The sequence below is a fragment of the Marmota flaviventris genome, chromosome 2 (genome assembly GCF_047511675.1).
Source record: "Marmota flaviventris isolate mMarFla1 chromosome 2, mMarFla1.hap1, whole genome shotgun sequence".
Classification (NCBI taxonomy): Eukaryota; Metazoa; Chordata; class Mammalia; order Rodentia; family Sciuridae; genus Marmota; species Marmota flaviventris.
This window is the reverse complement of record NC_092499.1, coordinates 105,427,370-105,450,646: the sequence shown is the minus strand read 5'-3', so window position 1 is coordinate 105,450,646 and position 23,277 is coordinate 105,427,370. Positions and strand designations below refer to the sequence as shown.

Below are 23,277 nucleotides of genomic sequence, written 5' to 3'. Positions count from 1 at the left end.
TCTATTATGCCTCTCTTGAGGCATTTAATGAATTCTAAATATTCTACTTTGTCCTAAAGTTTATTTATATGTCCTTGTTGTTTTTCACAAGATTATAAGTTACTTCAGGACAAACACTGAGTGTACACAAAGAGCACTCAAAGAGGTGTTAAATAAGAATTGAGGCAGATTCTCAGATAAGCCTAGCCTTTTGTTTGTAATGGAAAATGTCCTTGAGATGATTATAAAATCACATAAGGTTATGAGAAGTTAGATTTTCTGTATTCTCCACCTAGTTTGCCTACTGGTAATATCTTGCAAAACTATAGTATAATATCAGAACCACAAGACTTTCATTGATATATGCAGTCCATAGATCTTATTCTGATTTTCCCAGTTTCTTTTGCTCTCATTTCTGTCTTTATTTAGTTCCATACAATTCTGTCACAATTCTATCACATTTATAGATTTAAATATCCCAATATCGTAGTCAAGATTCATAACAGTTTCATCAGCAAAAGGATGTTGCCCATTAATAAGCACATGGCCTACTGTTCACTCTCTTATTCACTCTCCTATTCCACTAACCTCTTCTCCATTTCTGTAATTTTGTCACTTCAAAATATTATATAAATGGAATCATACAGCATATAACTTTTTGGGATTGTCTATATTTTTTTTCCACTGAGCACAATTCCCTGGAGATTTGTGTAACTTGTTTGTAACCAAGTGCTGTGATCCCAGCAATTCAAAAGGATTGCAAATTCATTAACAATTTAGAGAGACCCTGTCTCAAAATAAATAAAAATAAAATGCTGGGGAGTTAGCTTAGTGGTAAAGCACACCTAGATTCAATCCCCAGTACAATAAATAACTAAGTACTTTGTAGCAATTGTTTATTCTTTTCTATTTTAAGTAGTATTCCGTGATACTATTTAAGTTTGTTTAACCATTCACCTGTTAAGATATCCAGGCTATTTCCAGAGTTTGGCTGTTATGAATAAATTAGCTGTAAACATTCATGTGTAAGTTTTTAGTGTGAGCATAAATTTTTATTTTCCTTTGGGGTAAATGCTTAATTAAGTCCATATAGTTAATTGCTTGCTTTGTTTTGTATAAAACTACATGTTTTCTAGGGTGACTGCAGTATTTTACATTCTCATCAGCAATATATGAATGATTCAGTGAGGGAAGCCGTTCTTGCACGTGATTTGAGCTACCTCCCTGGCTGGGTGTGAGGTGCTTAGACAAGCTGTGTCAGAGCCTTCCTCACCCTTCCCCAGGTGCAAGGGCTTGTCTGTGTGGGGGTGTGACTGACCACTGACCTGAAAACCAATCACTGACCTTGACCTTGGAATGCTGCCCCCCTCCACCCTCATTGGATGGAATTTTCCCCTGAATTTTTTGTTCCCCAATAAAAGCTCACTCCCTGGCGTGTTTCTCTCTCTCTTGCTGGCCTCTTGTGTAAACCTCGCTACTGCATCAGGTGGCTAGAGGCAAGAGCTGGGAGAAGCCGTCTCTGAGCTGGGCAAGAAAAAGGTAAATTGAGAGTTATGTGTCTTTAATTTGAACTCACTAGTTAATTTCTATGTTTTGAAGCTCTAGTATGAAGCTAGAGTGCTGGTCGCGTGGCTGAATTCAGTTTCTCTCATTTCACTAGTATAATGTTTTCACTTTTTTTATTTGAACCCTTCTGATAGGAGTGTAGTGATATTCATGCTGTTAACTTGTATTTCTCTGATGACTAAAGATGTTGAACATCTTTTCATGAGCTTATCTGCCATCTATATATCTTCTTTGGTGAAATATCTATTGATTTTTTTTTTGTCATTTCTAATGGGATATTTTTCCTGTTAAATTTTGAGATTTCCTTTTCTTTCTTTCTTTCTTTCTTTCTTTCTTTCTTTCTTTCTTTCTTTCTCTCTTTCTCTCTTTCTCTTTCTCTCTTTCTCTCTGTCTTTCTTTCTCTTTGGTATTAAGGATTGAACACAGGACCTTGCACATTCGAGGCAAACACTCTACCACTAAGCTACATCCCCAGTCTGAACTTTGAGATTTCTTTATATAGTTTAGGTACTAATTATTTATCAGATAATTGTTTATAAATATTTTCTCCAAAACTGTAGTTTGACTTTTCTTTTTCTTTTTTTTTTTTAAAGAGAGAGAGAAGAGAGAGAGAGAATTTTTTAATATTTATTTTTCAGTTTTCGGTGGACACAACATCTTTGTTTGTATGTGGTGCTGAGGATTGAACCCGGGCCGCACGCATGCCAGGCGAGCACGCTACCGCTTGAGCCACTTCCCCAACCCCTGTAGTTTGTCTTTTCATCCTATATTTCAGAATCTTTGGCTTTTTCTTTTAAAGGCTTCGTTTTAGAGGGTAGATTGAGCTGGGCGTGGTGGTGCACACCTGTAATCCCAGCAGCTTGGGAGGCTGAGGCAGGAGGATCACAAATTCAAAGCCAGCCTTAGCAAAAAGCGAGGCACTAAACAACTCAGTGAGACCCTGTCTCTAAATAAAATACAAAAAATAGGGCTGGGGATGTGGTTCAGTTGTGCCCCTGAGTTCAATCCCCAGTACACCCACCCCCAATAAATAAATAAATAATAAAAGGGTGGGTTGAAATCACATTAATGTTACCATTTTTGTTACTGTAATCAGGGCTGTTTTTATGTTGCTTTTTAATATAGAAGTACTTGTAGATGGTAGGGTCTTTACTTTATAAATTGAGTCTTCATAGTAAACTTTTTGATTGAAGTTGATTTTAACAAGTAAGCGTGTTGCTTTTTAAGTATTATAAGAAATTAGTTCTTTAAATTACGATAAAATGTGTACCTACTATAATTTTTTTTTTTAAAACCCTTGAACCCAAGGGTGCTGTAGCACCGAGCTACATCTCTCTTATTTTTTTGTAGGTTTTGAGGCAGGGTCTCACTAAGTTGCTGAGGCTGTCCTTGAACTTGGGATCCTCTTGTCTCAGCCTTGAAAGTTGCTGGAATTACAGGAGTATACCACCATACTCGGCTAATTTTTGCATTTTATATAGTATCTGTGTATTTAAGCTGTTAGCAATTAGCTAATTTTTTAAAAATATTTTTTTACTTGTAAATGGACACAATACATTTATATATGTATGTATGTGGTGCTGAGTATCAAACCCAGTGCCTCACACATGTGAGGCAAGCACTCTGCCACCGAGCCCCAATCCAAGCCTGCAGCTAGCTAATTTGAAGTAATAAATCTATGCGAGATGAAAATTAATGGATAATAAATATTGTGTTCATTTTCTGACTATCATTTTTTCCTTTTCTCACAAATTATAAAATTCATAGGAATTATAAAACTATTACTGGACTTGAAAAAACCATTATTACTTTGTATATGGGTACACATGCATTCCTCCAAATTTAGAGAACAAAAGAGATGATATAAAATTAAACAGAGGGATGGAATTTCAATAACCTCTACAATTTCCTTTAATGGTTGATGTGGTTGTGGATAAGAATGAACTTTCTAAATGTAAAGCCAATCTCTCTAGAATGTTTTTATTCAGATGTACTATTACATGTAGGGTTCCTGTATTTGAGATGTGTTCCCTTCTATTCATTTAATTTTCATTTAAAATCTGTACTCTGATTATTTTCCACTTTGATTTTGGTCTAGTTGAAAGAAAAGAGTACAAGATTTTATACCTAGGATATGCTGGGTTTATTCTTTTTGCTCATATTTATACCTAGGATATGCTGGGTTTATTCTTTTTGCATACTAGCAACTAGTGGGAATCAAACTCATTATTACAATTTTAAACTCCATCAACAAAAATTTGTACTTTAGAATAGAGTTGAAGAAATTCTAAAATTATTCACTGTACTTAGATCAGACTGTCTATCCTTAACTAACCAAGTTCTAGAACACTATTGTTAGGCTGTATAGGAATGCAAAAGATATAAATAATATATGTTTCTTCCCTAGAAGCCTGGTTTAGCTGAGAAGCAAAACTAATGTACATCTTTTAGAAATTACTTAGTAATAATGTTTTTTAAGTCCAATAGTAGTTTTATGATTCCTGTGAATTTTATAATTTGGGAGAAAAGGGAAAATGATAGTCAGAAAATGGACACAATATTTATTATGCATTAATATTCATCTCACATAGAATTATTACTTCAAATTAGTTATTTGCAGGCTTGGATTGTGGCTCCGTGGCAGAGCACTTGCCTCAAATGTGTGAGGCTTATATTATAGTCAGCCCAATAAAATGTGAGACATTTAATAGGGCAAAGTTACCCAACTTCTTTAACAAATAAATGTTGTAAAAATGAAAAGAGTAAGTCGTTATATTAAATATCTTAAGAGATGTGTCAACCAAAAGCAAAACCATGAGGTGGGGAATTGGGGTTGGGAAAACCTTGTTTGGAAATGTGATTTAAAATCAATCAGTTGTAAAGAGATAGTTGAGGGAAATTGAATGTGTATTGGCTATTAGGTGCCATTAAACATCCTGTTAATTTTCTTAGATGTGGTAATGTTATTATGATTAGGTTTAAAAAAGAAAAAATCTTCTTATCCTTTATCCTTATCTTTTAAAAGTACTTCCTGAAGTATTTATAGGAACCATGCTATGTTAGGTGGGGTTGTTTTAAAATACTATAGAAAAAAAAAATGTTGGAAATAACTGAGACAAGAATAGCATTCATGAGCGTTCATTGTGCTTTTTATTTTACTACTTTTATATGTGTTTGAAATTTTCTGTAAGAAAATAATTTTTTTTTCCTGGTTGATGAAGCACTATCTTAATTTGCATTGGTATAGTATTTAGTTGCTAACATTAAAAATAGTAGTCATTATTCAATAAAACACAATGTGGCCTAAACTAAATAGCAGGTTAAGGGGCCTTAGAAGGGCCATTAACTCAAACCCTTTCACTATGCAGATTAAGAAACAGAGGCTGCCAAAAGGGAAGGGACTTGCTTGCTTGAGGTTACATTGCTTCTTAAATTGTTAAAACTAGGTTTCCTGATTTCCGGATTCCTCGTTTATTTTTCTTATTCACCAAAGTTTTCCTTTCTCCCTTTGTTACAAAGCTCTAGTAAGTTTGTGACTTTTAAGTAAATTTAATGTTTGCAAACACTGCTTACCTTTTCTTTTATTTTCCTCAGAATCTGGCCAACCTATATGTGGAAATGGAATGGTAGAGCAAGGTGAAGAATGTGATTGTGGCTATAGTGATCAGTGTAAAGATGAGTGTTGCTTTGATGCAAACCAGCCAGAGGGGAAAAAGTGCAAACTAAAACCTGGAAAACATTGCAGGTACCTTACTAATTCTAGTAATGTTAATGTTCCTGTAAAGTTACCTAAAAGCAGTTTTGATAGATTTAAAACTGAGATTAAGAGATGCTTATAGTTTTGAAACTTTGTCTTTGTTGTTGCATTTTACTTTTTCTGGAATGGCATTTAATATCCAGTTGGCAGTTTGAATTACTTATAATTTTTGTGGTGGTTGTTAAAAAAGAACAAAAATTATAATTGCTTAATAAAATACATATTATTTAATTGCTAACATTAAAAATGTGACTATCTTCCATATTTTTAGAATTTTAACTTTAAATATTAGTTAGTATGGAGTACTTTTGTGCCTTATCAGATTACTTCATTAGTGACAGATTATATGCAATAGAATATAGTTTGTATAATATTTTTTAAATGACTGGTATATGTAGTTTAGTTTGATTTTAGCATAAAAATGGAAAAGTTGATAAATTGATTAATGTATAATATAACTATTAAAACACTGGTAACTTCCTTAATATTAAATCCATTTTCTATTATAATATTTTACAAAAGGAAAATAGAGTAAGAATACTGAATATAGCATATTTGGGCTAAAAAGCAGAAGCTTAATTACTTTTCCTCACTTATTAAAATGTTCAAATACAGTAGCTTCCAAGTTTTATTAATATTTAAATACTAGTAGCAGTAACACTTTTACCATTTAAATGATGAAATTAATGATTTAAAAATCAGAAGCATTTTTGAGTATACAGAAAATACCTAGTGATTCACTATTTTAATTCACTTTTTAATCTAGTCCAAGTCAAGGTCCCTGTTGTACAGCACAGTGTGCATTTAAGTCAAAGTCTGAGAAGTGTCGTGATGATTCAGACTGTGCGAAAGAAGGGATATGTAATGGTGGCACAGCTCTCTGCCCAGCATCTGATCCTAAACCAAACTTCACAGACTGTAATAGACATACACAAGTGTGTATTAATGGGGTAAGCATTTGATTTTATATGTTTTTATATTTAATTTTATAGAGACTACTTTTTCAGAGTATTTGTTGACACTTAAAACTATGTAAAGTAATTAATCTTGGACTCTCAGTAACATCCGCATCTCTTCCCGGATGAAGTTTTGAATGTATTATGTGGGATGAGTGCCTACTGGCATCCAATTAACTACTGATTTGTCTTTTTATCTTTCCAATGACATGTGTTTGGTATTCCCTGGAGAAATTTATAGTACAGCTAGGCATGTGACTGTCTATGCTGCTTTTAAGTTTTATAAATTAATATTTTAACAGCCTAAATAAAAGAACTTTTCTGGTCATTTTCCTTAAATGTGAGTCTTTAAAGCTTTCATGGCTAAATATCTTACTCCTCTACACATAGAAAATTTCATTTTTCTCTGCATATAGAGGAGTCATAATAACCAACATAAAATTAATGCTCATCTAATCTTTCTCTGCATTTTTTTTAAAGAGAGAGAGAGAGAGAGAGAGAGAGAGAATTTTTTAATATTTATTTTTTAGTTTTTGGCGGAGACAACATCTTTGTATGTGGTGCTGAGGATCGAACCCGGGCCGCACGCATGCCAGGCGAGCGCGCTACCGCTTGAGCCACATCCCCAGCCCCTCTGCATTTGTTTAGTTGGGGTTTTGTTGTTGTTGACATCACTTTAGAAGAGTTATTATCTTATTTGGATTTACTCTTTTTCAAATGTGTTTGTATTGTTCAGTTCTGATACCCATCTCTGTGAGTCCCCATGGCTGGGGTTCAGGGGTGCTGGGGATTGAACCTAGGGTTTTGCACATTCTAGATAATTGCTGTACTACTGAGCCACATCCCTAGCTCTATGCTTGTTTTTCAGTTATATTTGCACTTAATTATTTTGACATAGAAGCTTATACCTGCCTGTTACTATAGGCACATTTGACTATATAAAGGGTTTAAATAATTTGTCTTTTGTTCCAGCAATGTGCAGGTTCTATCTGTGAGAAACATGGCTTGGAGGAATGTACTTGTGCCAGTTCTGATGGCAAAGATGATAAGGAATTATGTCATGTCTGCTGTATGAAGAAAAGTAAGGCTTTTAAGATCTAAGAGTATATAATCTGCTTTAAAAACCATTATTTTGTCCTAAATATTAAGTGCTAAACTTTGACATAATAGTTCCTAGCTAACTCTATTCTTTTGAGAAGATTTTAAATGTAACATAGCATTGTGTCTCTAGCATTAGAATCCCTACAGTGTTTTTATACTTATTTTCTTATTCATTTATTTGGTACTAGGAACTGAACCCAGGGGCACCTTTACACACTGAGCTCCATCCCCAGCACTTTTTGGTTTTTGAGATGGTCTTGCTAAGTTCTGAAGATCTGACTAAATTGCTGAGGATGGCCTTGAACTTATGATTCTCCTGCCTCAGACTCCCAAGTTGCTAGGATCACAGGTGTGCACACTGCACCCATCTTGCCTAAAATGTACTATTTTAATAATACACTAGACAAAACATGGCTAGCATTATGGCAGTAATTTATACAAATATGGTTAGAAAGTTTTAAATTCATTGTAGACATAAGACTTGCTGGTTGTTTGTTTATATTGAAACATTAAGGTGAATTATTAATGACATTACTCAGCTGAACTAGAAAGGTCTATTTATCGTGTCATGGTAATGATTTTAGGCTGTTTCTTCTTTCCCTTTTCCTTAACTGGTCCGTTAAGAAATTATTCTTTAACTTATATTTGGCACTTCTTTTCCAGTGGATCCATCAACTTGTGCCAGCACAGGGTCTATACAGTGGAGCAAGCAGTTCAATGGTCGAACCATCACTCTGCAACCTGGATCCCCTTGCAATGATTTTAGAGGCTACTGTGATGTTTTCATGCGGTGCAGATTAGTAGATGCTGATGGTCCTCTAGCTAGGCTTAAAAAAGCAATTTTTAGTCCAGAGCTTTATGAAAACATTGCTGAGTGGATTGTGGTAAGTATAGTTTTTATCTATAGAGAAAACTTAAAATGGTTTGATCTTAATTTTACTTGGTCAGAGGTCGGCAGTGTTATGGGAAAATCACTTCTTTCCTATTTATACTGGATTTGCTTTATCTGAAGGGTTTTGAAGTTTGAATATTCTTGGTTATTAGTTCTTTCAAAGTGATCAAAATCTCCACCTGTGTTTCATTCATAGATTGGTTAGTAAATGATGAGAATTATTCAGTTTTACTGTGTTCCTTATCTCTGGAATGTGTTACTTCCTCTTGTGGTCCATGTGATCATTTTCATGGGACTTTCCTTCAAGTTGTTTTGGAAAGCCCTGCTTGCTTTTTATACTTCTCCCTTGTCTCAGTATGATAGATAGCCAGCTGTGGGTTCCGCTTTGCTGAACAGGAGAGATGAGAAAGAAATTGGTGATTTTCTGAAGTTTCAGTATAGTTTCTGTGTCTTCATGTGGTCCATGATAGGAAATATTGAACAGTATAAGATCAGATACACAGCCTTTTGCAGATCTATTAATGATTATGGATGTTCATCCAGCGTTACTCCACTGAACTACATTTAATTTTTAAGCCCACACATCTCCAAATTGTATAATATTGAATTACTTGGAATTTTCTTAAAAGATTGCTGAGAATGACTAGATCAACTCACTTAAATGTTCATACATTCTAAGTGATTAAAATTTCTGTAGGAAACTTTCTCTGTATTTGAGAATGCACTGTGCCTGAATGAACTTGGACTTAGAACTTATGGCTCCCTTTCTCAGATTACTTTTTAAATTGTATATGTGTGTGTGTGTGTGTGTGTGTGTGCGCGCGCAAGAATGCATAAGACTGAGGATGCCCTAAAAGCATAAAAGTCTGTGTGGGATGTTAGTCCCTTTTGTTACTCTTATAATAATGTTCTACAATAAAAAAATTATAATTACTTTCAACATTAAAAGGGTACTTATTACCCATAAGAAAATAATACCTTGTATGTTAAAATATGTGACTTTTAGATATGTAATGGCTGTGTAATGGGAGTGTCATTTAAATTGAATTTAGAGGGCCAAGTTTCAAATCAAATAATTGACAGTTACTTTAAGTCTCCTTAAAACATAATATTACTTATTTTTGTATTCTTGTGCTTGTTGCATAATAGATGTTCCATAAATATCTGTTAAGCCAGAGGTTCCTCCTGGCACCATAGATCAGTGGAACACAGGCTTTGGGAATCACATAAAGATTCAGATCATCTTTCTGGCATTTATCAATGCTATGACTTCAAGCAACTTAATTTTATTAGCTTTTTCTTCCATTTTTTTTCAGCTCAGATCCAGTGATATTTTTCTCCTTTCTGATTATCTCTAGTAACTTGAAATTTAGTATATTTGTCGTCTTTAGAGGACAGTGTACACAGAAAAAGAAATTTATTAATTGGAATATCAAAATTACATTCTACTGAGTATATGTTATGCTAGATATTTTAAATTGTCTAGGTACAATTTAAATTCATATCATCTGAATTTCCCCCCTCCTCTCTTTGAGATGGGGATCTCTTACTATGTTACCCAGGGATGTCTCACAGTCCTGGGCTCAAGAGATTCTCCTGCTTCAACCTCCCGAGCTACTGGGACTACAAGCATACACCATTGCACCTGGCTTAAGCCAATAGTTTTTTACTTTTCTCCATTATCTCTAATTTTGATTCATTGAATTATTTAGAATTTAAAAACTCATTTGTTCCCACTTTTTTAAAATGTAATAGATAGGATCTTTTAAGCATTTAAAAACCCTTTTTCCTATTTTAAATTGGTAGATTTAATGAAACCTTTTCTCATGTTCTGGAACTGATTAATAAACACTTCTAGGTTTATACAGGTTTGTCTTAAATGAGTTTGGAATAGCACATGATTTAATTTTATATTGTTGTATGCCACTCTTTCAAATAGCATGGCCCATAATGCATGAGGAGTAACCTTAGGCTGCTGATGCATTTGTGGATATTAACTAGGTCAAGTGACATAATCAAAAAGAACTGGAATTTTATTATCTTTTTGCTTGACCTGGTTAAGCTCATGTTTTGACCTTTCATCATATCAGGGCAGGGTGTTTGTAGTGAATAGTGTAGGCTGTTAGGATGCCTGGTGGCCTTTTATCTCCTTTCTGAGGTACTCTATGACAACTTTTTTCCCCATGCAGCATAGAGTGGGAAGAACTTTAATAGTTCAGTACTTCTTGGCATGCCATGTAACTGATACTTTCTTTCCTGAGGAGGAGTTGTTTATAACTACATTTAAATTTTTCAAAACTGCATTCCGTGTATTTGTTGAGTGTCTACTGTGAGACCGACTAGGAGATAATGATAAACATCCTGTAGATTATCAAGAAGTCAGTCATCTAGGTCTTGAGAAATTTGAGAGTATTCTGCAGTAAATCTATTGAGATTCAGAATCATTATCTCCTTATCTTTAAGTGGGATTTGAGGGCATTAATAATTCTTTTTCAATTTCTTCCACAGTTGATGTGTGTTCTCATTTTCTCTATCTTTTGTGTTAGGTATGACATTGTAGAAAACCATCTTTTACTTGTTTTCCCTTCCAAATTTATCATTGTGTGTCCCTTCTTTTATCGCCTGCTACTTATGTATGTTTTTTCTTTTTATGGATTCAGATTTATCAGGAACTCATTTTTTAAAATCATTATTTGGTTAAGAATTAGCATTTTTTCATTTTTGAATTAACTTCTCATACTGTATTCTAATTTTATGATGAAGTATCTGATATTCTTTTTTTAAAAAACACAGTATCTTTATTTATTTATTTACTTACTTATTTTTATGTGGTTCTGAGGATCAAAAGCCCCATACCTCACACATGCAAGGCAAGTGCTCTACCACTGAGCTATATAGCCTCGGCCCTGATATTCTCTTTAAAATATATATATATATATTTTTAGTTGTAGATGGACACAATACCTTCTTTTTATTTATTTATTTTTACATGGTGCTGAGGATTGAACACATGTGAGGCAAGCACTCTACAACTAAGCTACAACCCCAACCCATACATCTAATATTCTTTATGAGTGAGCACTGTTTCCCACATTCTTCACAGAGCACAAGATCCTGTGTAGATTTTCAAATGTGTCTGGAAAATATTGTATCCTCTCGTCATCTAGGAGAATTGGGAGAAGTTGTATCATTCATCTTTTTAACTTCATCCAAACTTACAAATTCTAGAAACCCTTAAGGCTTTCAGAACCCTTAGTATCCTTAGAAGTCATTTGGAGAACCCTTAATTTAAGAAAATGGGAGGTGATCATAGTCCTCTAGAGTCCTTCATGTCCTGGTGAAAGAGGACACATACATATCACTTCTGAAGCTTTAACAGTAAAGATGTAATGTGATCATTGGGCTTAGCAAATGGTAAGGATGCATTGTAGATGAATGAATTAGCTTTCTCAAATGTCATAATTTATGTGGAATAAAAGGTGTACATGTGGTCTTAGCTTTGAATCTGCCTTCCCTTTGTGATATTTTTATCCTGCTTTCCCTGGCTAAGCCAAAGTAACCAAAAGTTTAGTAACCACTTACATTCTGCTTGGTGTATTGCTGGTGGTTGGGAATGGAGGGTTTGAAGGACAGCAGAAGAACCTTTGGTGAAAGTTCAGATTATAGTATCTTCTGAAAGATAGAAAAGAAGCTCTCTGTCACTCTCCCCACACACTTTTTTGAGCTGATGACCAGTTTAGTTATTTATTACTTTATAGATTCTTTATTTATTTAGATTATTAAATTAAATACTATTCTAATTAGTGCATGATAAATTAGACCAGTAAATTTTGATCTTTTACTTATCATTAGCTTTATAGAAATAACTATATTGAATACCTTCTGTCTGCTGCTTCTTATTTTCTCATACTTGTTAACTTCCAGGTCATTTTTTAAGCTTTTGAGTGCCTTCTCTTTTTCTTTTAAGTTTTCCTTAACACCCCTGTATCTGTGACAGATGAGAGCCTGGCACACAATTAGTGTTTATCAAATATTTACTGAGAAAATGATAATTCTGCTTTTATTCAGACTAATAAGTAGACAAATTGTGATCCTTTCTTTTGAAATAATATACATATTTGCATTTAGTAGTCTAGTTGATGTACTACCCCCCCATACTACTTTGTAGTGTGTAAAAGATAAAAACATGTAATTTAACTCACTCTGATACTTCTCTTTTAAAAGGAGCCTTAAACAAACAAAAAAACTTTATCAAAGGTGGCCATGGTTACTATGCTCTCAAATACATCATTGTTTATTTAATTTTTCTTGCTACTTTCTATGCATTGCCATGTTTCATTTCCCTAGAAACTATAAATTTTAAAAAGCTGCTGTTATTGCCACTGAAATAATCTCAAACTTTGGACTTTGAGATATGTAGCTACCTAGAAAAATTTGGAGGAAGGCCAGGAACATTTGCTTGAGGGAACTAGAAGTTCTCAAGTGCCATGTTTTAGTAAATATCTGTTGATCTGAACTGGAACTAGGTCCTTTGACCTTTGTTTTCTACAAAGTTTTAACCACTATTAAATCCAGCCCTTTTTTCCTCCAGTCTGCTTCTCTCACTACTACACTGCTTGCATTGCTATTTCAGACTGTGTAAGTACTGAAAAACTATCGTTTGAAGTTAAAAAGAAAAAAAATTATGTGTGGTCTCTGTATAAGATCTTTGTCACATTATTTGTCTGTTTTGGGCAAACTAGAAATAATAAATGGGCTCTTAGGTGTATTTTGAGGTCAGTATTTGGAATAATGATTTGCCTATAATAACTAGTACAACAGGTGGTGTTTTTTGTTTGTTTGTTGTGGGCTAGGTACTGAGGTGGAAGAATAAAAATTCAAGTTTGGGATAGAGAAGATAGGTCCTTAGAAACAGATTTTCAGTTTCTGTATGCTGTTTTCACGGAAAATAGGAAACCCTACTAGGGAAGTCTTGCACTGTGGGGGTAGGAGGTGCTAGGGATAGAACACAGGGCCTCAAGCATCTAGGCAAATGCTCTTCTACTGAATTCCAGCCCCTTCCCTGAGGAAGCCCTCTTTTTAAGAAGGTGAGGCCAGAGCTAAGTTCTTAAGGACCATAGCAGCTGAGGGTATAGAGATATTTTATGGAGAGAAAGCACATGGCAGAATCATAGAAATGTGAATTTTCCAGTTTAAAAGTTTTTTTTTTTTTTTTTTGTAATTTCAAAAAATTTAATTATTCTTTTTTAATTGACAAAGTAATATGTTTAAAAGTAGGCATTTTTCCCCAGGTGTGGTGTCATACACCTGTAATCCCAGTAGCTCAAGAGGCTGAGGCAGGAAGATTGCAAATTCAAAGCCAGCCTCTGCAAAAGCAAGGCGCTAAGCAACTCAGTGAGACCCTGTCTCTAAATAAAATACAAAATAGGGCTGGGAATGTGGCTCAGTGTTCCAGTGCTCCCGAGTTCAATCCCTAGTATCCCCCCCCCCCAAAAAAAAAGCAAAAGTAGGTATTCTTTTTATTCTGAACCCCCCACCCCGGTCTTCCCAGGATGAATTTCTTGTATGTTCTTCATAATTAGTCTGTATTGCCATAAGCATATATACTCAAGAAAAAGTAAGTAGAATCATATCATACTTCGCTATACTTTATTGTGTAGTCAAGTTTTTACTTTTTTTTTTCTCTTTCTCAGTGGTGTATCTTGAAAATCTTTGGTAGGAAGCTTTTGGAGAAGAATGTTACATAAAGGAGTTACATAGTCAATTCCATATTTTCTGTAGTCTTAGCACTGATGGCCATGTGGAGGATGGTTGTGATCAGTGAAGACTAGGAGGACCTGTGTTAGAATGATAAACATTAAGGATAGAAGCATCTCTTTATGACACAAGTTGCCATCAACCTGAAAGTAGTAGCAAGGTCTTTGTCCCTTTGCACTCCAGTATTAGATCATGTTGCAGGTCTACCTCCCCAGACAATATTTGGAAATGTACAGTAGTTATTAGAGTATCTGAGGGGCTCTGCTGGCATTTGATCGATGGGGCCAAGGATGCTAAATGTCCTTCATTGCTCAAAATTGTTCTGTACTGTTTTGACACTGAAAGGTAGTCCTATACCCTGCCTTTTGAGGGCTTACTACTTCAGAGTGACTGAAAACAGAAAAAAAAACAACAGGAGTCCACGGGAAACATAAAAAGGGAATATCATCCTAAAGATTAATAAGGAAAACAGAGCTCTTAAAATTATTTTCTATAGGAAACAAAAGAAAATTTTAGAAAAGTTTGTCAGTCTCAGAATACAAAAAGTAGTTTTCAGGCCAGATCCAGCCCTGTCAACAACATGTTTTGTATAGTCTATGTATTGTTTTTAGAAAATTTGGATGATTTGCCACCATTTAAAAATAAATATCATGTAAAAAATTCAGATCTGTAGCTTCTCTTGAAAAATCAGATCTTTTAGCAGAAAGGTTGAATTGCATTACACCTTTTCTGCCTTTTAGATGTTTGAGTTTGCAGTCCCTTCAATAATGTGTGGTAATAGGGACAAACCTGAGACATTTTTCACAGCTTGCAGAATCAAAATGAAAATGAAAAGAAGGAAGATGGCTATGGAACTCTCCTGTGCAGAGATGTAATCTGAGAATTATATCTGACTTTGGAGAAACCACATTTAAGTATAAATCATTCTAAGGTTACTTTTAAGATTACAAACACACACACACACACACACACACACACACACACAAGATAGGCATCCATGCCAGGAGGGAAGAGCTTCAGTGCTACAGAACAGGATGTTGGAGCTTGAAGGTTGGTAGGGTGTGAGATGGGGAAGACCATCTGAATGGGAAGTCAGGCAAGAGGCCTCCCCGACAGAGGGACAGCTGTAATGGGATGTCAATTTGGAAGTGGGTTGAGGAAAATGTCTACATGTGAGGAGTAGGACTAAAAGGAATCAGGGTTCTTTAAAGAAATGATTGATCTGAGGATTATGGTGTTAAAAACAAGATAACCTGAGAGGCTGAGACAGACAGGAGGATTGTGAGTTCAAAGCCAGCCTCAGTAAAAGTGAGGTACTAAGCAACTCAGTGAGACCCTCTCTCTAGATACAATACAAAATAAGGCTGGGTGGGGATGTGGCACACAGTGGTTGAGCGCTCCTGTGTTCAGTCCCTAGTACCAAAAAAAAAAAAATAATAATAAAACAAAAAAAGATGAATCTGGGACTTGTGCCATAAAGCAAGAAAGTGTTCTAGGAATGATGGGGACATATCCAGAAACACATTAATGATCATAACATATTATAACTCATTGTATAAAATAGGAAACCATGAGGAAATAATAAATTGAAAGTTTGGTGAAGAACAGAACATTTACATAGTTCCAAATTACATCCCTACAAGGTAATTATTGGTTATAAAAGATAAAAAAAAAAAAGAATCTATGACTAAGTTTGGCAGACAGCAACTTAATGAAGTGACCAAGTTAACATCACCAGTAATAAAATCAAAATTGTGTTACTTGATGAGATGCTGTGGAAGAACAGCATAACTTCTGTGATGTTCTTACCAAAGATGCATGGCCTGAATCTAATCATAAATATCAGAGAAACCCAAATTGAGAGATATTTGCATATAAAATAACTGTCCTGTGATATTCAAAAGTGTCAAGGTCTTAAAAGTCAAAGGAAGACTGAAATCTCCAGACTGAAGGATACTAAAGAAACATGATAGCAAAATATATCGCCCATGATTCTAAACCAGATGACAAAACATGAATGGGGTCTGAGGATTAAATGTTAATGGTGAATTAACACTAATTTTCTGATTTTGTTGATTGTGTTCTAGTTACCTTGGAAACACCCTTGTGATGTAGGAATTATATGTTAATATGTTCAGGAGTAACAGCACGGTATATGCAACTTAATCTCAGGTGTTTCCAGATTTTATAAGGCTTGTTATACTTTTCTTGGAACTTTTTTGTAAATTTAATATTTTTTTTCAAAATGAAACAAATTATTGAAAAATTTATATAAGTATTTATGCACACAGAAAAAGTGCCTGGGTATATTTTGCCACAGCATGCATTTTAATTTGAGCATCTATTACTTTAATTACTTCATTATTGCTGGTTAAAATAAATGGTGCAGAGTAGCAGTAGGCTGTTTATTACAAGACCCCAGATTGTAGAAAATCTTTTTAAATAAGAGTTTTGCTGGAAATATCTAACAGTAACTATATATATTATACTAGTCTATAATAAACCAATGTAAAGATTTAATTTTAAAATTGTAAATATTTTGTATGATATTTATTAATATATGCTTTCTTAAAATAGTTTGATACTTAATTATAAAATAGAATTTCTTAAGAATGGAAGTAGTAATTTTTCTATATTTTGGGTTTTTTTATTGTTTGACTATATGCAATTTTTCTATAAATAAGATTATACCAATAATAATTGTTAAAGGTTTTATTTATTTTTAGCTAATTTATTTTTTAATGTGACTTAAGTGAAGTTTTTGACTCCTCAGATTAGGTAAATTTCACTTGTTTGCTGTATTATGTATATGTCCTTCCATTTTTCATATTGAAAGATATTGGGGTTGGGATTGTGGCTCAGCAGTAGAGCACTTACCTAGCATGTGTGAGGCCCTGAGTTCGATCCTCAGCACCACATAAAAATAAATAAATAAAATAAAGATATTATGTCCAATTACAACTAAAAAATAAATATTTTAAGAATAGAAAGATAGTTAACACCTAAATCAATGAATGAATGAATTATAAGGAAGAAGAAAATATATACAAAACTAAGATATATATCATGAGAATAGTCTGGGTCTCAAATTCCAAGTGACATAGGGAAAGAAAGGGGGGCTGGAGGTATAGGTCAGTGGTAGAATGCTTGCCTAGCTAGCATGGATGAGGCCCTAGGTTCGATCCTCAGTACTGTAAAACAAACAAATAAGTAAAATGAAAATAAAGGAAAAGGAACTTAAAAAGAGAATTTCTAGTCTTTGATAATTAGAAAACAATATAAGCTAAATAGTATTTTAAAAATCTATTTACTAGTTTAATGCAAGTTATATACTTCTGAGCTGTGAAAATATAAAAGCAAACAAAATGTAGTTTATAAGATTAAAAAGTCAAAACATAAAGGAAATATTTAAATCAGAATATACTTAGTAATATGGGAAAATGTGGTATAAACCATGCACAAGATGACCTTAATTTTGCATGTGTGTTTGTTATGTATGACATAGTTGTATATAGAAGAATGAAAGGAAAATAAGATGAGTGGCTTCCTCTAGGAGGTGAAAGTCTGGGTAATATCTATTTTTTTCCTTTAAACTTTTTAAAATATTTAATAAATGTGCATAGATATGATAGATGTGCATATTCCAATAAGTGTTCTTTAAAAATTAAATTGTTCTACATTTTATAACCTAAAATATTTGAGAGTTCTTTCAGTGGAAAATCTGTTTATTTTTAGGCTCATTGGTGGGCAGTATTACTCATGGGAATTGCCTTGATTATGTTAATGGCTGGATTTATCAAGATATGCAGTGTTCATACTCCAAGTAGTAATCCAAAGTTGCCTCCTCCTAAACCACTACCAGGTAAGTACAGTTGAACAAAGTGTATGTTTATATAACTCAGAACCATAACAGGTGAATTGAATTAATGAGTCGTTAGTAAATAACATTACAGAACTTTCCTTTGACAGTGAAATTACTGGATGAATGATTTAGTTGATGTTGAAGTGTGAGGGTTTTTTTTTGTTTGTTTGTTTGGGGTTTTTTTTTTTTGTTTGTTTTGTTTTTTTGGTGCTGGGGGTTGAACTTGGGGGCACTTGACCACTGAGCCACATGCCCAGTCCTATTTTGTTTTTATTTAGAGTCAAGGTCTCACTGAGTTGCTTAGTACCTTGCTTTTGTGGAGGCTGGCTTTGAACTCTCAATCCTGCTGTACCAGCCTCCTGAGCTACTGGGATTACAGGCATGTATCAATGCGCTGGGTGCTTAAGTGTGCTTTTTATCAACCCAGTCTAGCTAATGACTGCCAGTTTATTGCTAATATATCTTGAGTATCTAAAAATGTTTAAAACTAAAAATTCTTATTCTGGCTTGACATTGTTTTTCTTTCATATGCTGATATTTTTCTTTGTTTTTATTGTGGTAGTTGAAATGGTTTAGATGTGAGATGTCCCCCAAAAGCTCAAGTGTAATACAGTGCAAGAAAGTGAAATGATTTGGTTATGAGAGCCTTACACTAATGAATGCATTAATCCACTAATATGAATTAACTAGGCAGTAACTGTGGGCAGGTAGAAAGTTGCAGGCCTGGGTGGGTCACTGCTTTCCTCCTCCATGCCCTTCTGCCATGATATTCTGCCTCACTTTTGGCCCAGAGCGATGGAGTTGGCTGTCTGTACACCGAGACCTTTCAAACTATAAGCACTTTTTTCCACCTCTAGAATTGTTCTTGTCAGGTCTTTTGGTTATAGTAGTTAAGCTAAGTTTAAATTATTGGTGTTTATATTTTAAATAGTTGTGCTTCTATTATTGTTTTAATAATAGAAATATTTTCTAGCATGAAACTCCTTTTTCCCAGGAGTGAAGTTTATGGGGAGTATATATAGATGCCAGTCTGAGCCAGAGTCCTAGGGCAGTGGCTTCAGTCATTAAAGAACCACAGTCAAGTAGTCTCCCTGAAAACAACTCCTTGATTCTGTTTTCTACTATTTGCCTCTCAGGAAGACACAGCTTTTAGGATAGATTCTCTTTAGATTTGTTCTGGGCATTGGAGCAAAAAAGGGGAAGAAGCCACTGCTCCAGATTTAGTCCTCACCTTATTTATCCCTCCCCTTCTCCGATGTAGTTGTGGCTTTTATGCCACTTTTAGGACATTTGTTCATTACAGGTATGGGGGCAGACATTGCCCAAAGCAATTGCAGGGGAGAGTCTGAGCTGAGTGATAATATTCCCTCTTTTACTATGTATTACCCTACACAAAGTAGTTCAAAACTAGGAATTTTTTTCTTTCCAATTACAAAAAAAAATACACACACATACACATATATACGTGTGTGTGTGTGTGTGTGTGTGTGTGTGTGTGTGTGTTTGGTACTGGCAGTTGAACCCAGGGTTAATTAACTATTAAACCACATCTCCAGCCCTTTTTATTTTGTATTTTGAGATAGGGTCTCACTAAGTTGCTGAGGCTGGTGAACTTGAGATCCTCCTACCTCAGCTTCCCAAGTCACTGGGATTTGGGGTATGCACCACTGCTCCTGACTTGGAAATTTATTTATTTATTTTTTTTTTAAGAGAGAGAGAGAGAGAGAGAATTTTAATATTTATTTTTTAGTTATCGGCGGATACAACATCTTTGTTTTGTATGTGGTGCTGAGGATCGAACCCAGGCCGCACGCATGCCAGGCAAGCACGCTACCGCTTGAGCCACATCCCCAGCCCCCTGACTTGGAAATTTAATTTTGATATTATTGCTTTTCTTAAATTCACAATGTTAGCTTAAAAGAATTTCTAAAGGCCACATGTTAGCAATTTAGTTATCATAAATTGTGGTCCTGTTCAAGTAAAACAAATATTTCACTTGTATATTGATTTCATTTTAAAGAAATAGCACCTTTAAAAACTGGCTGTTGGGGCTGGAGTTGTGGCTCAGTTGAAGAATGCTTGCCTAGCATGTGTGAGGCATTGGGTTCAATTCTCAGCACCACATATAAATAAATAAAAAATACTTAGAGGTCCACTGACAACTAAAATAAAGATTAAAAAAGAAATTGGCTGTCATTTATTGAACTTTCATAAAAAAATGCCAAGCACTTTTGCAGGAATTATAAAATCTTCACAACATACTGTATGGGTTAGTTGTCATTCCTCTTGTACAGACTGGGCTTCCAAGTGTCAGAGAGGTTTAGTTATTTGCTCATACATATGGTCATTTTATCATGCATGTTTTTTTCAGAATCTGTGACATTAATCTAGATTAATCTGTCTAATACTTGTGGCTATTGAACACTTGAAAAGTTGACTAGTTTCAACTTATATGTGCTATTAAGTATAAAATACTAGACTTTGAAGATAGTATAAAAATGGGCTGGGGATGTGGCTCAAGCGGTAGCGCTTGCCTGGCATGCGTGTGGCCCGGGTTCGATCCTCAGCACCACATACAAACAAAGATGTTGTGTCCGCCGAAAACTAAAAAATAAATATTAAAAAAAAAAGATAGTATAAAAATGAAATATTTTATTAATAATTTTTCATATTGAGTACATCTTCAATTTGTTTTTAAATCTTGTTTCTTTCTTGTGGCTACCAGAATGTAAAATTATTTATGTGGCTCATATTTCTGTTGAATAGTGCTTCTCTCTAACCTTTCTTACTAAAATAGCAACGTTGTTTTTTAAAGATTTGAAAGCTCACAGAGAACTATTTTGCTTTTGTTTATAATTCACAGGCACTTTAAAGAGGAGGAGACCTCCACAGCCCATTCAGCAACCCCAGCGTCAGAGGCCCCGGGAGAGTTATCAAATGGGACACATGAGACGTTAATTGCAGCTTTTGCCTTGGTTCTTCCTAGTGCCTACAATGGGAAAACTTCACTCCAAAGAGAAACCTATTAAGTCATCATCTCCAGACTAAACCCTCAAATAATAGTAGAAGAAAAAAATGGCAAGAGATCATGTCCTCAGACCAGGTGGAACTACTTAAAATTTAAAGCCTGAAAATACCAATTTGGGGGGGTGGGGTGGAAAAGAAACCCAATTTTCTTATGGACAGATATTTTTAACCTAATGGCACAAAGTCTTAGAAAATTATTATGTGCCCCGTGTTCCCTGTTCTTCGTTGCTGCATTTTCTTCACTTGCAGTCAAACTTGGCTCTCAATAAACTTCACAAATTGACATATATATTTTTTTCAACTGCCAATCAAGGCTTAGAGGCTCGACCACCTCAACATTGGAGACATCACTTGCCAATGTATATACCTTGTTATATGCAGACATGTATTTCTTACGTACACTGTACTTCTGTGTGCAATTGTAAACAGAAATTGCAATATGGATGTTTCTTTGTATTATAAAATTTTTCCTCTCTTAATGAAAAATTACTGTTTAATTGACATACTCAGGATAACAGAGAATGGTGGTATTCAGTGGTCCAGGATTCTGTAATGCTTTACACAGGCAGTTTTGAAACAAAAATCCATTTACTCTTTTATTATGATAGAGTTGGTTCTTAGATTCATTTTTTCTTTATCAAATGGCTGCTATGAGCATGAGTGACTATGCTGAGGAACACAGTTTAAGTGTTGTGCAAACTGGACATAAGCAGCATACTACTTCAGAGTTAGTTCTTTGTGTAAGTGTCTAGTTTCTGCTTACATATTTTAAATTTTCTAATTCAATTCCATTTTTTAATTGATAGGTAAAATTTGATTCATACTTTGGTAGGAATTATGTCAGTGAAATGATTCTTTTAATTTGTAGCCTACTTTTGTGTTTTTCATATATTTCAAGTATGCTAATTATGTTTTTGTCTGATATGAAAAAGAAAAGCTGTCTTTATTGAAATATTTGAAGTTTTTTCAGCATATCATCACTGATCATAGATAACCACTAAAGATGAGTAATTTGCTCAGCTAGTAGTTAAAATTGTAGATAGGCCTTCTGACATTTTTTTTCCCTAAAATATTTTAACAGTGAAGGTGAAACAGCACAATGTCCCGTTCCAAATTTATTTTTTAAGCAGATGTAAATAATTGGCATTTTTAAAGAAAGAGAAAACAAAAACATTTAATGTATTAACAGGCTTATTGCTATGCAGAAAATGGAAGGGGGCATTACAAAAAAGTTTAAGCTTGTGACATATTTATTGCTTCTGTTTTCCAACTACATCACTTAAATTAGAAGTAAATATCTATGATTTTCCTGGCTTCACATAGAGGCAACTTTAGGGAAGGTTGAACAGATTTCTGTGGTTTGGCTTTTTTTTTTTCTTTTCCTTTTTTCTTAAGAGTATAAGGTTTACACAATCATTCTCATAATGTGACGCAAGCCAGCAAGGCCAAAAATGCTAGAGAAAATAATGGGATCTCTTCCTTGTAAACTTGTACAGTATGTGGTGACTTTTTTCAAAATACAGCTTTTTGTACATGATTTAGAGACAAATTTTGTACATGAAATCCCAGATAGACTATAAATAATTCTAAGCAAACAAGTAGGTAGATATGTAAGAAATTGCTTTTAAATCATTTAAATGCCTTTGTTTTTTGAACTGTGCAAAGGTTGGAAGTGGGTTTGCATTTCTAAAATGGTGACTTTTTTTCTGCAAGAGTTCTTAGTAACTTCTTGAGTGTGGTAGACTTTGGAACATGTAAATTTTTTGCTTGTAATGTTATCCTGTGGTAGGGTTTTGGCAGGTTCACACTGCCGTATTTTATTTTGAGTCTTAAGTTAAAATGTTTTCTGAAAAGATACGTGCACTGAACTCTTTCCACTGCAAATCAAGATGTGGTAAAAATGAAAAGATCAAGAAAATGAGATCTAATACTACTGTCAGTTTAATGTCCACTGTGTTTTATACAGTATCTTTTTTGTTCACTTTGGAAATTTTTACTAAAAATTGCAAAAAATAAAGTATTGTGCAAAGATGTAAGGTTTTTTGAAACTTGAAATGCATTAATAAATAGACTTGATGAAATCAGCTTGAAGGTTCTATACTCTTTGAATTCTGAGAACTATCAAAAAAGCTTTTCACAGGCAGTTTTTCCTTACTAAATGAAAGGAATTGTTAAGCAGAAAGAAGTTCGTTTCTTTCCACATAAGCAGAAGTTATCTTTATTCCCAGTTTGGAGTCCATGTAGAAAATATCCAATTAGATATCTTTCTACTTACACATAATGAACATTTTAAAGACACCTAATCTCAACTACTTTTCACTGTTTCTAATCAATATTCAGTGCTTATCTTGGAGAAAGAGCTGAGTGTTGTGGTCTTATT

The 23,277-nt window shown here is 34.3% G+C and overlaps 1 protein-coding gene across 2 annotated transcripts in view; it reads left to right on the top strand.

Annotated features, from left to right (window-relative positions):
* The window catches only part of Adam10 (ADAM metallopeptidase domain 10), a 156,152-nt gene extending 133,171 nt beyond the window's left edge, over positions 1-22,981 (top strand). For both annotated transcript variants that reach the window (XM_027925768.3, XM_071608314.1), the window contains 6 exons: positions 5,140-5,290; positions 6,069-6,252; positions 7,231-7,339; positions 8,023-8,243; positions 17,744-17,870; positions 20,734-22,981. In XM_027925768.3, the coding sequence (XP_027781569.1) occupies positions 5,140-5,290; positions 6,069-6,252; positions 7,231-7,339; positions 8,023-8,243; positions 17,744-17,870; positions 20,734-20,828 (887 nt within the window). In that variant the 3' untranslated portion in view covers positions 20,829-22,981. The remainder of the gene's footprint in view (positions 1-5,139; positions 5,291-6,068; positions 6,253-7,230; positions 7,340-8,022; positions 8,244-17,743; positions 17,871-20,733) is intronic.
* The last annotated feature ends 296 nt before the right edge of the window (positions 22,982-23,277 follow it).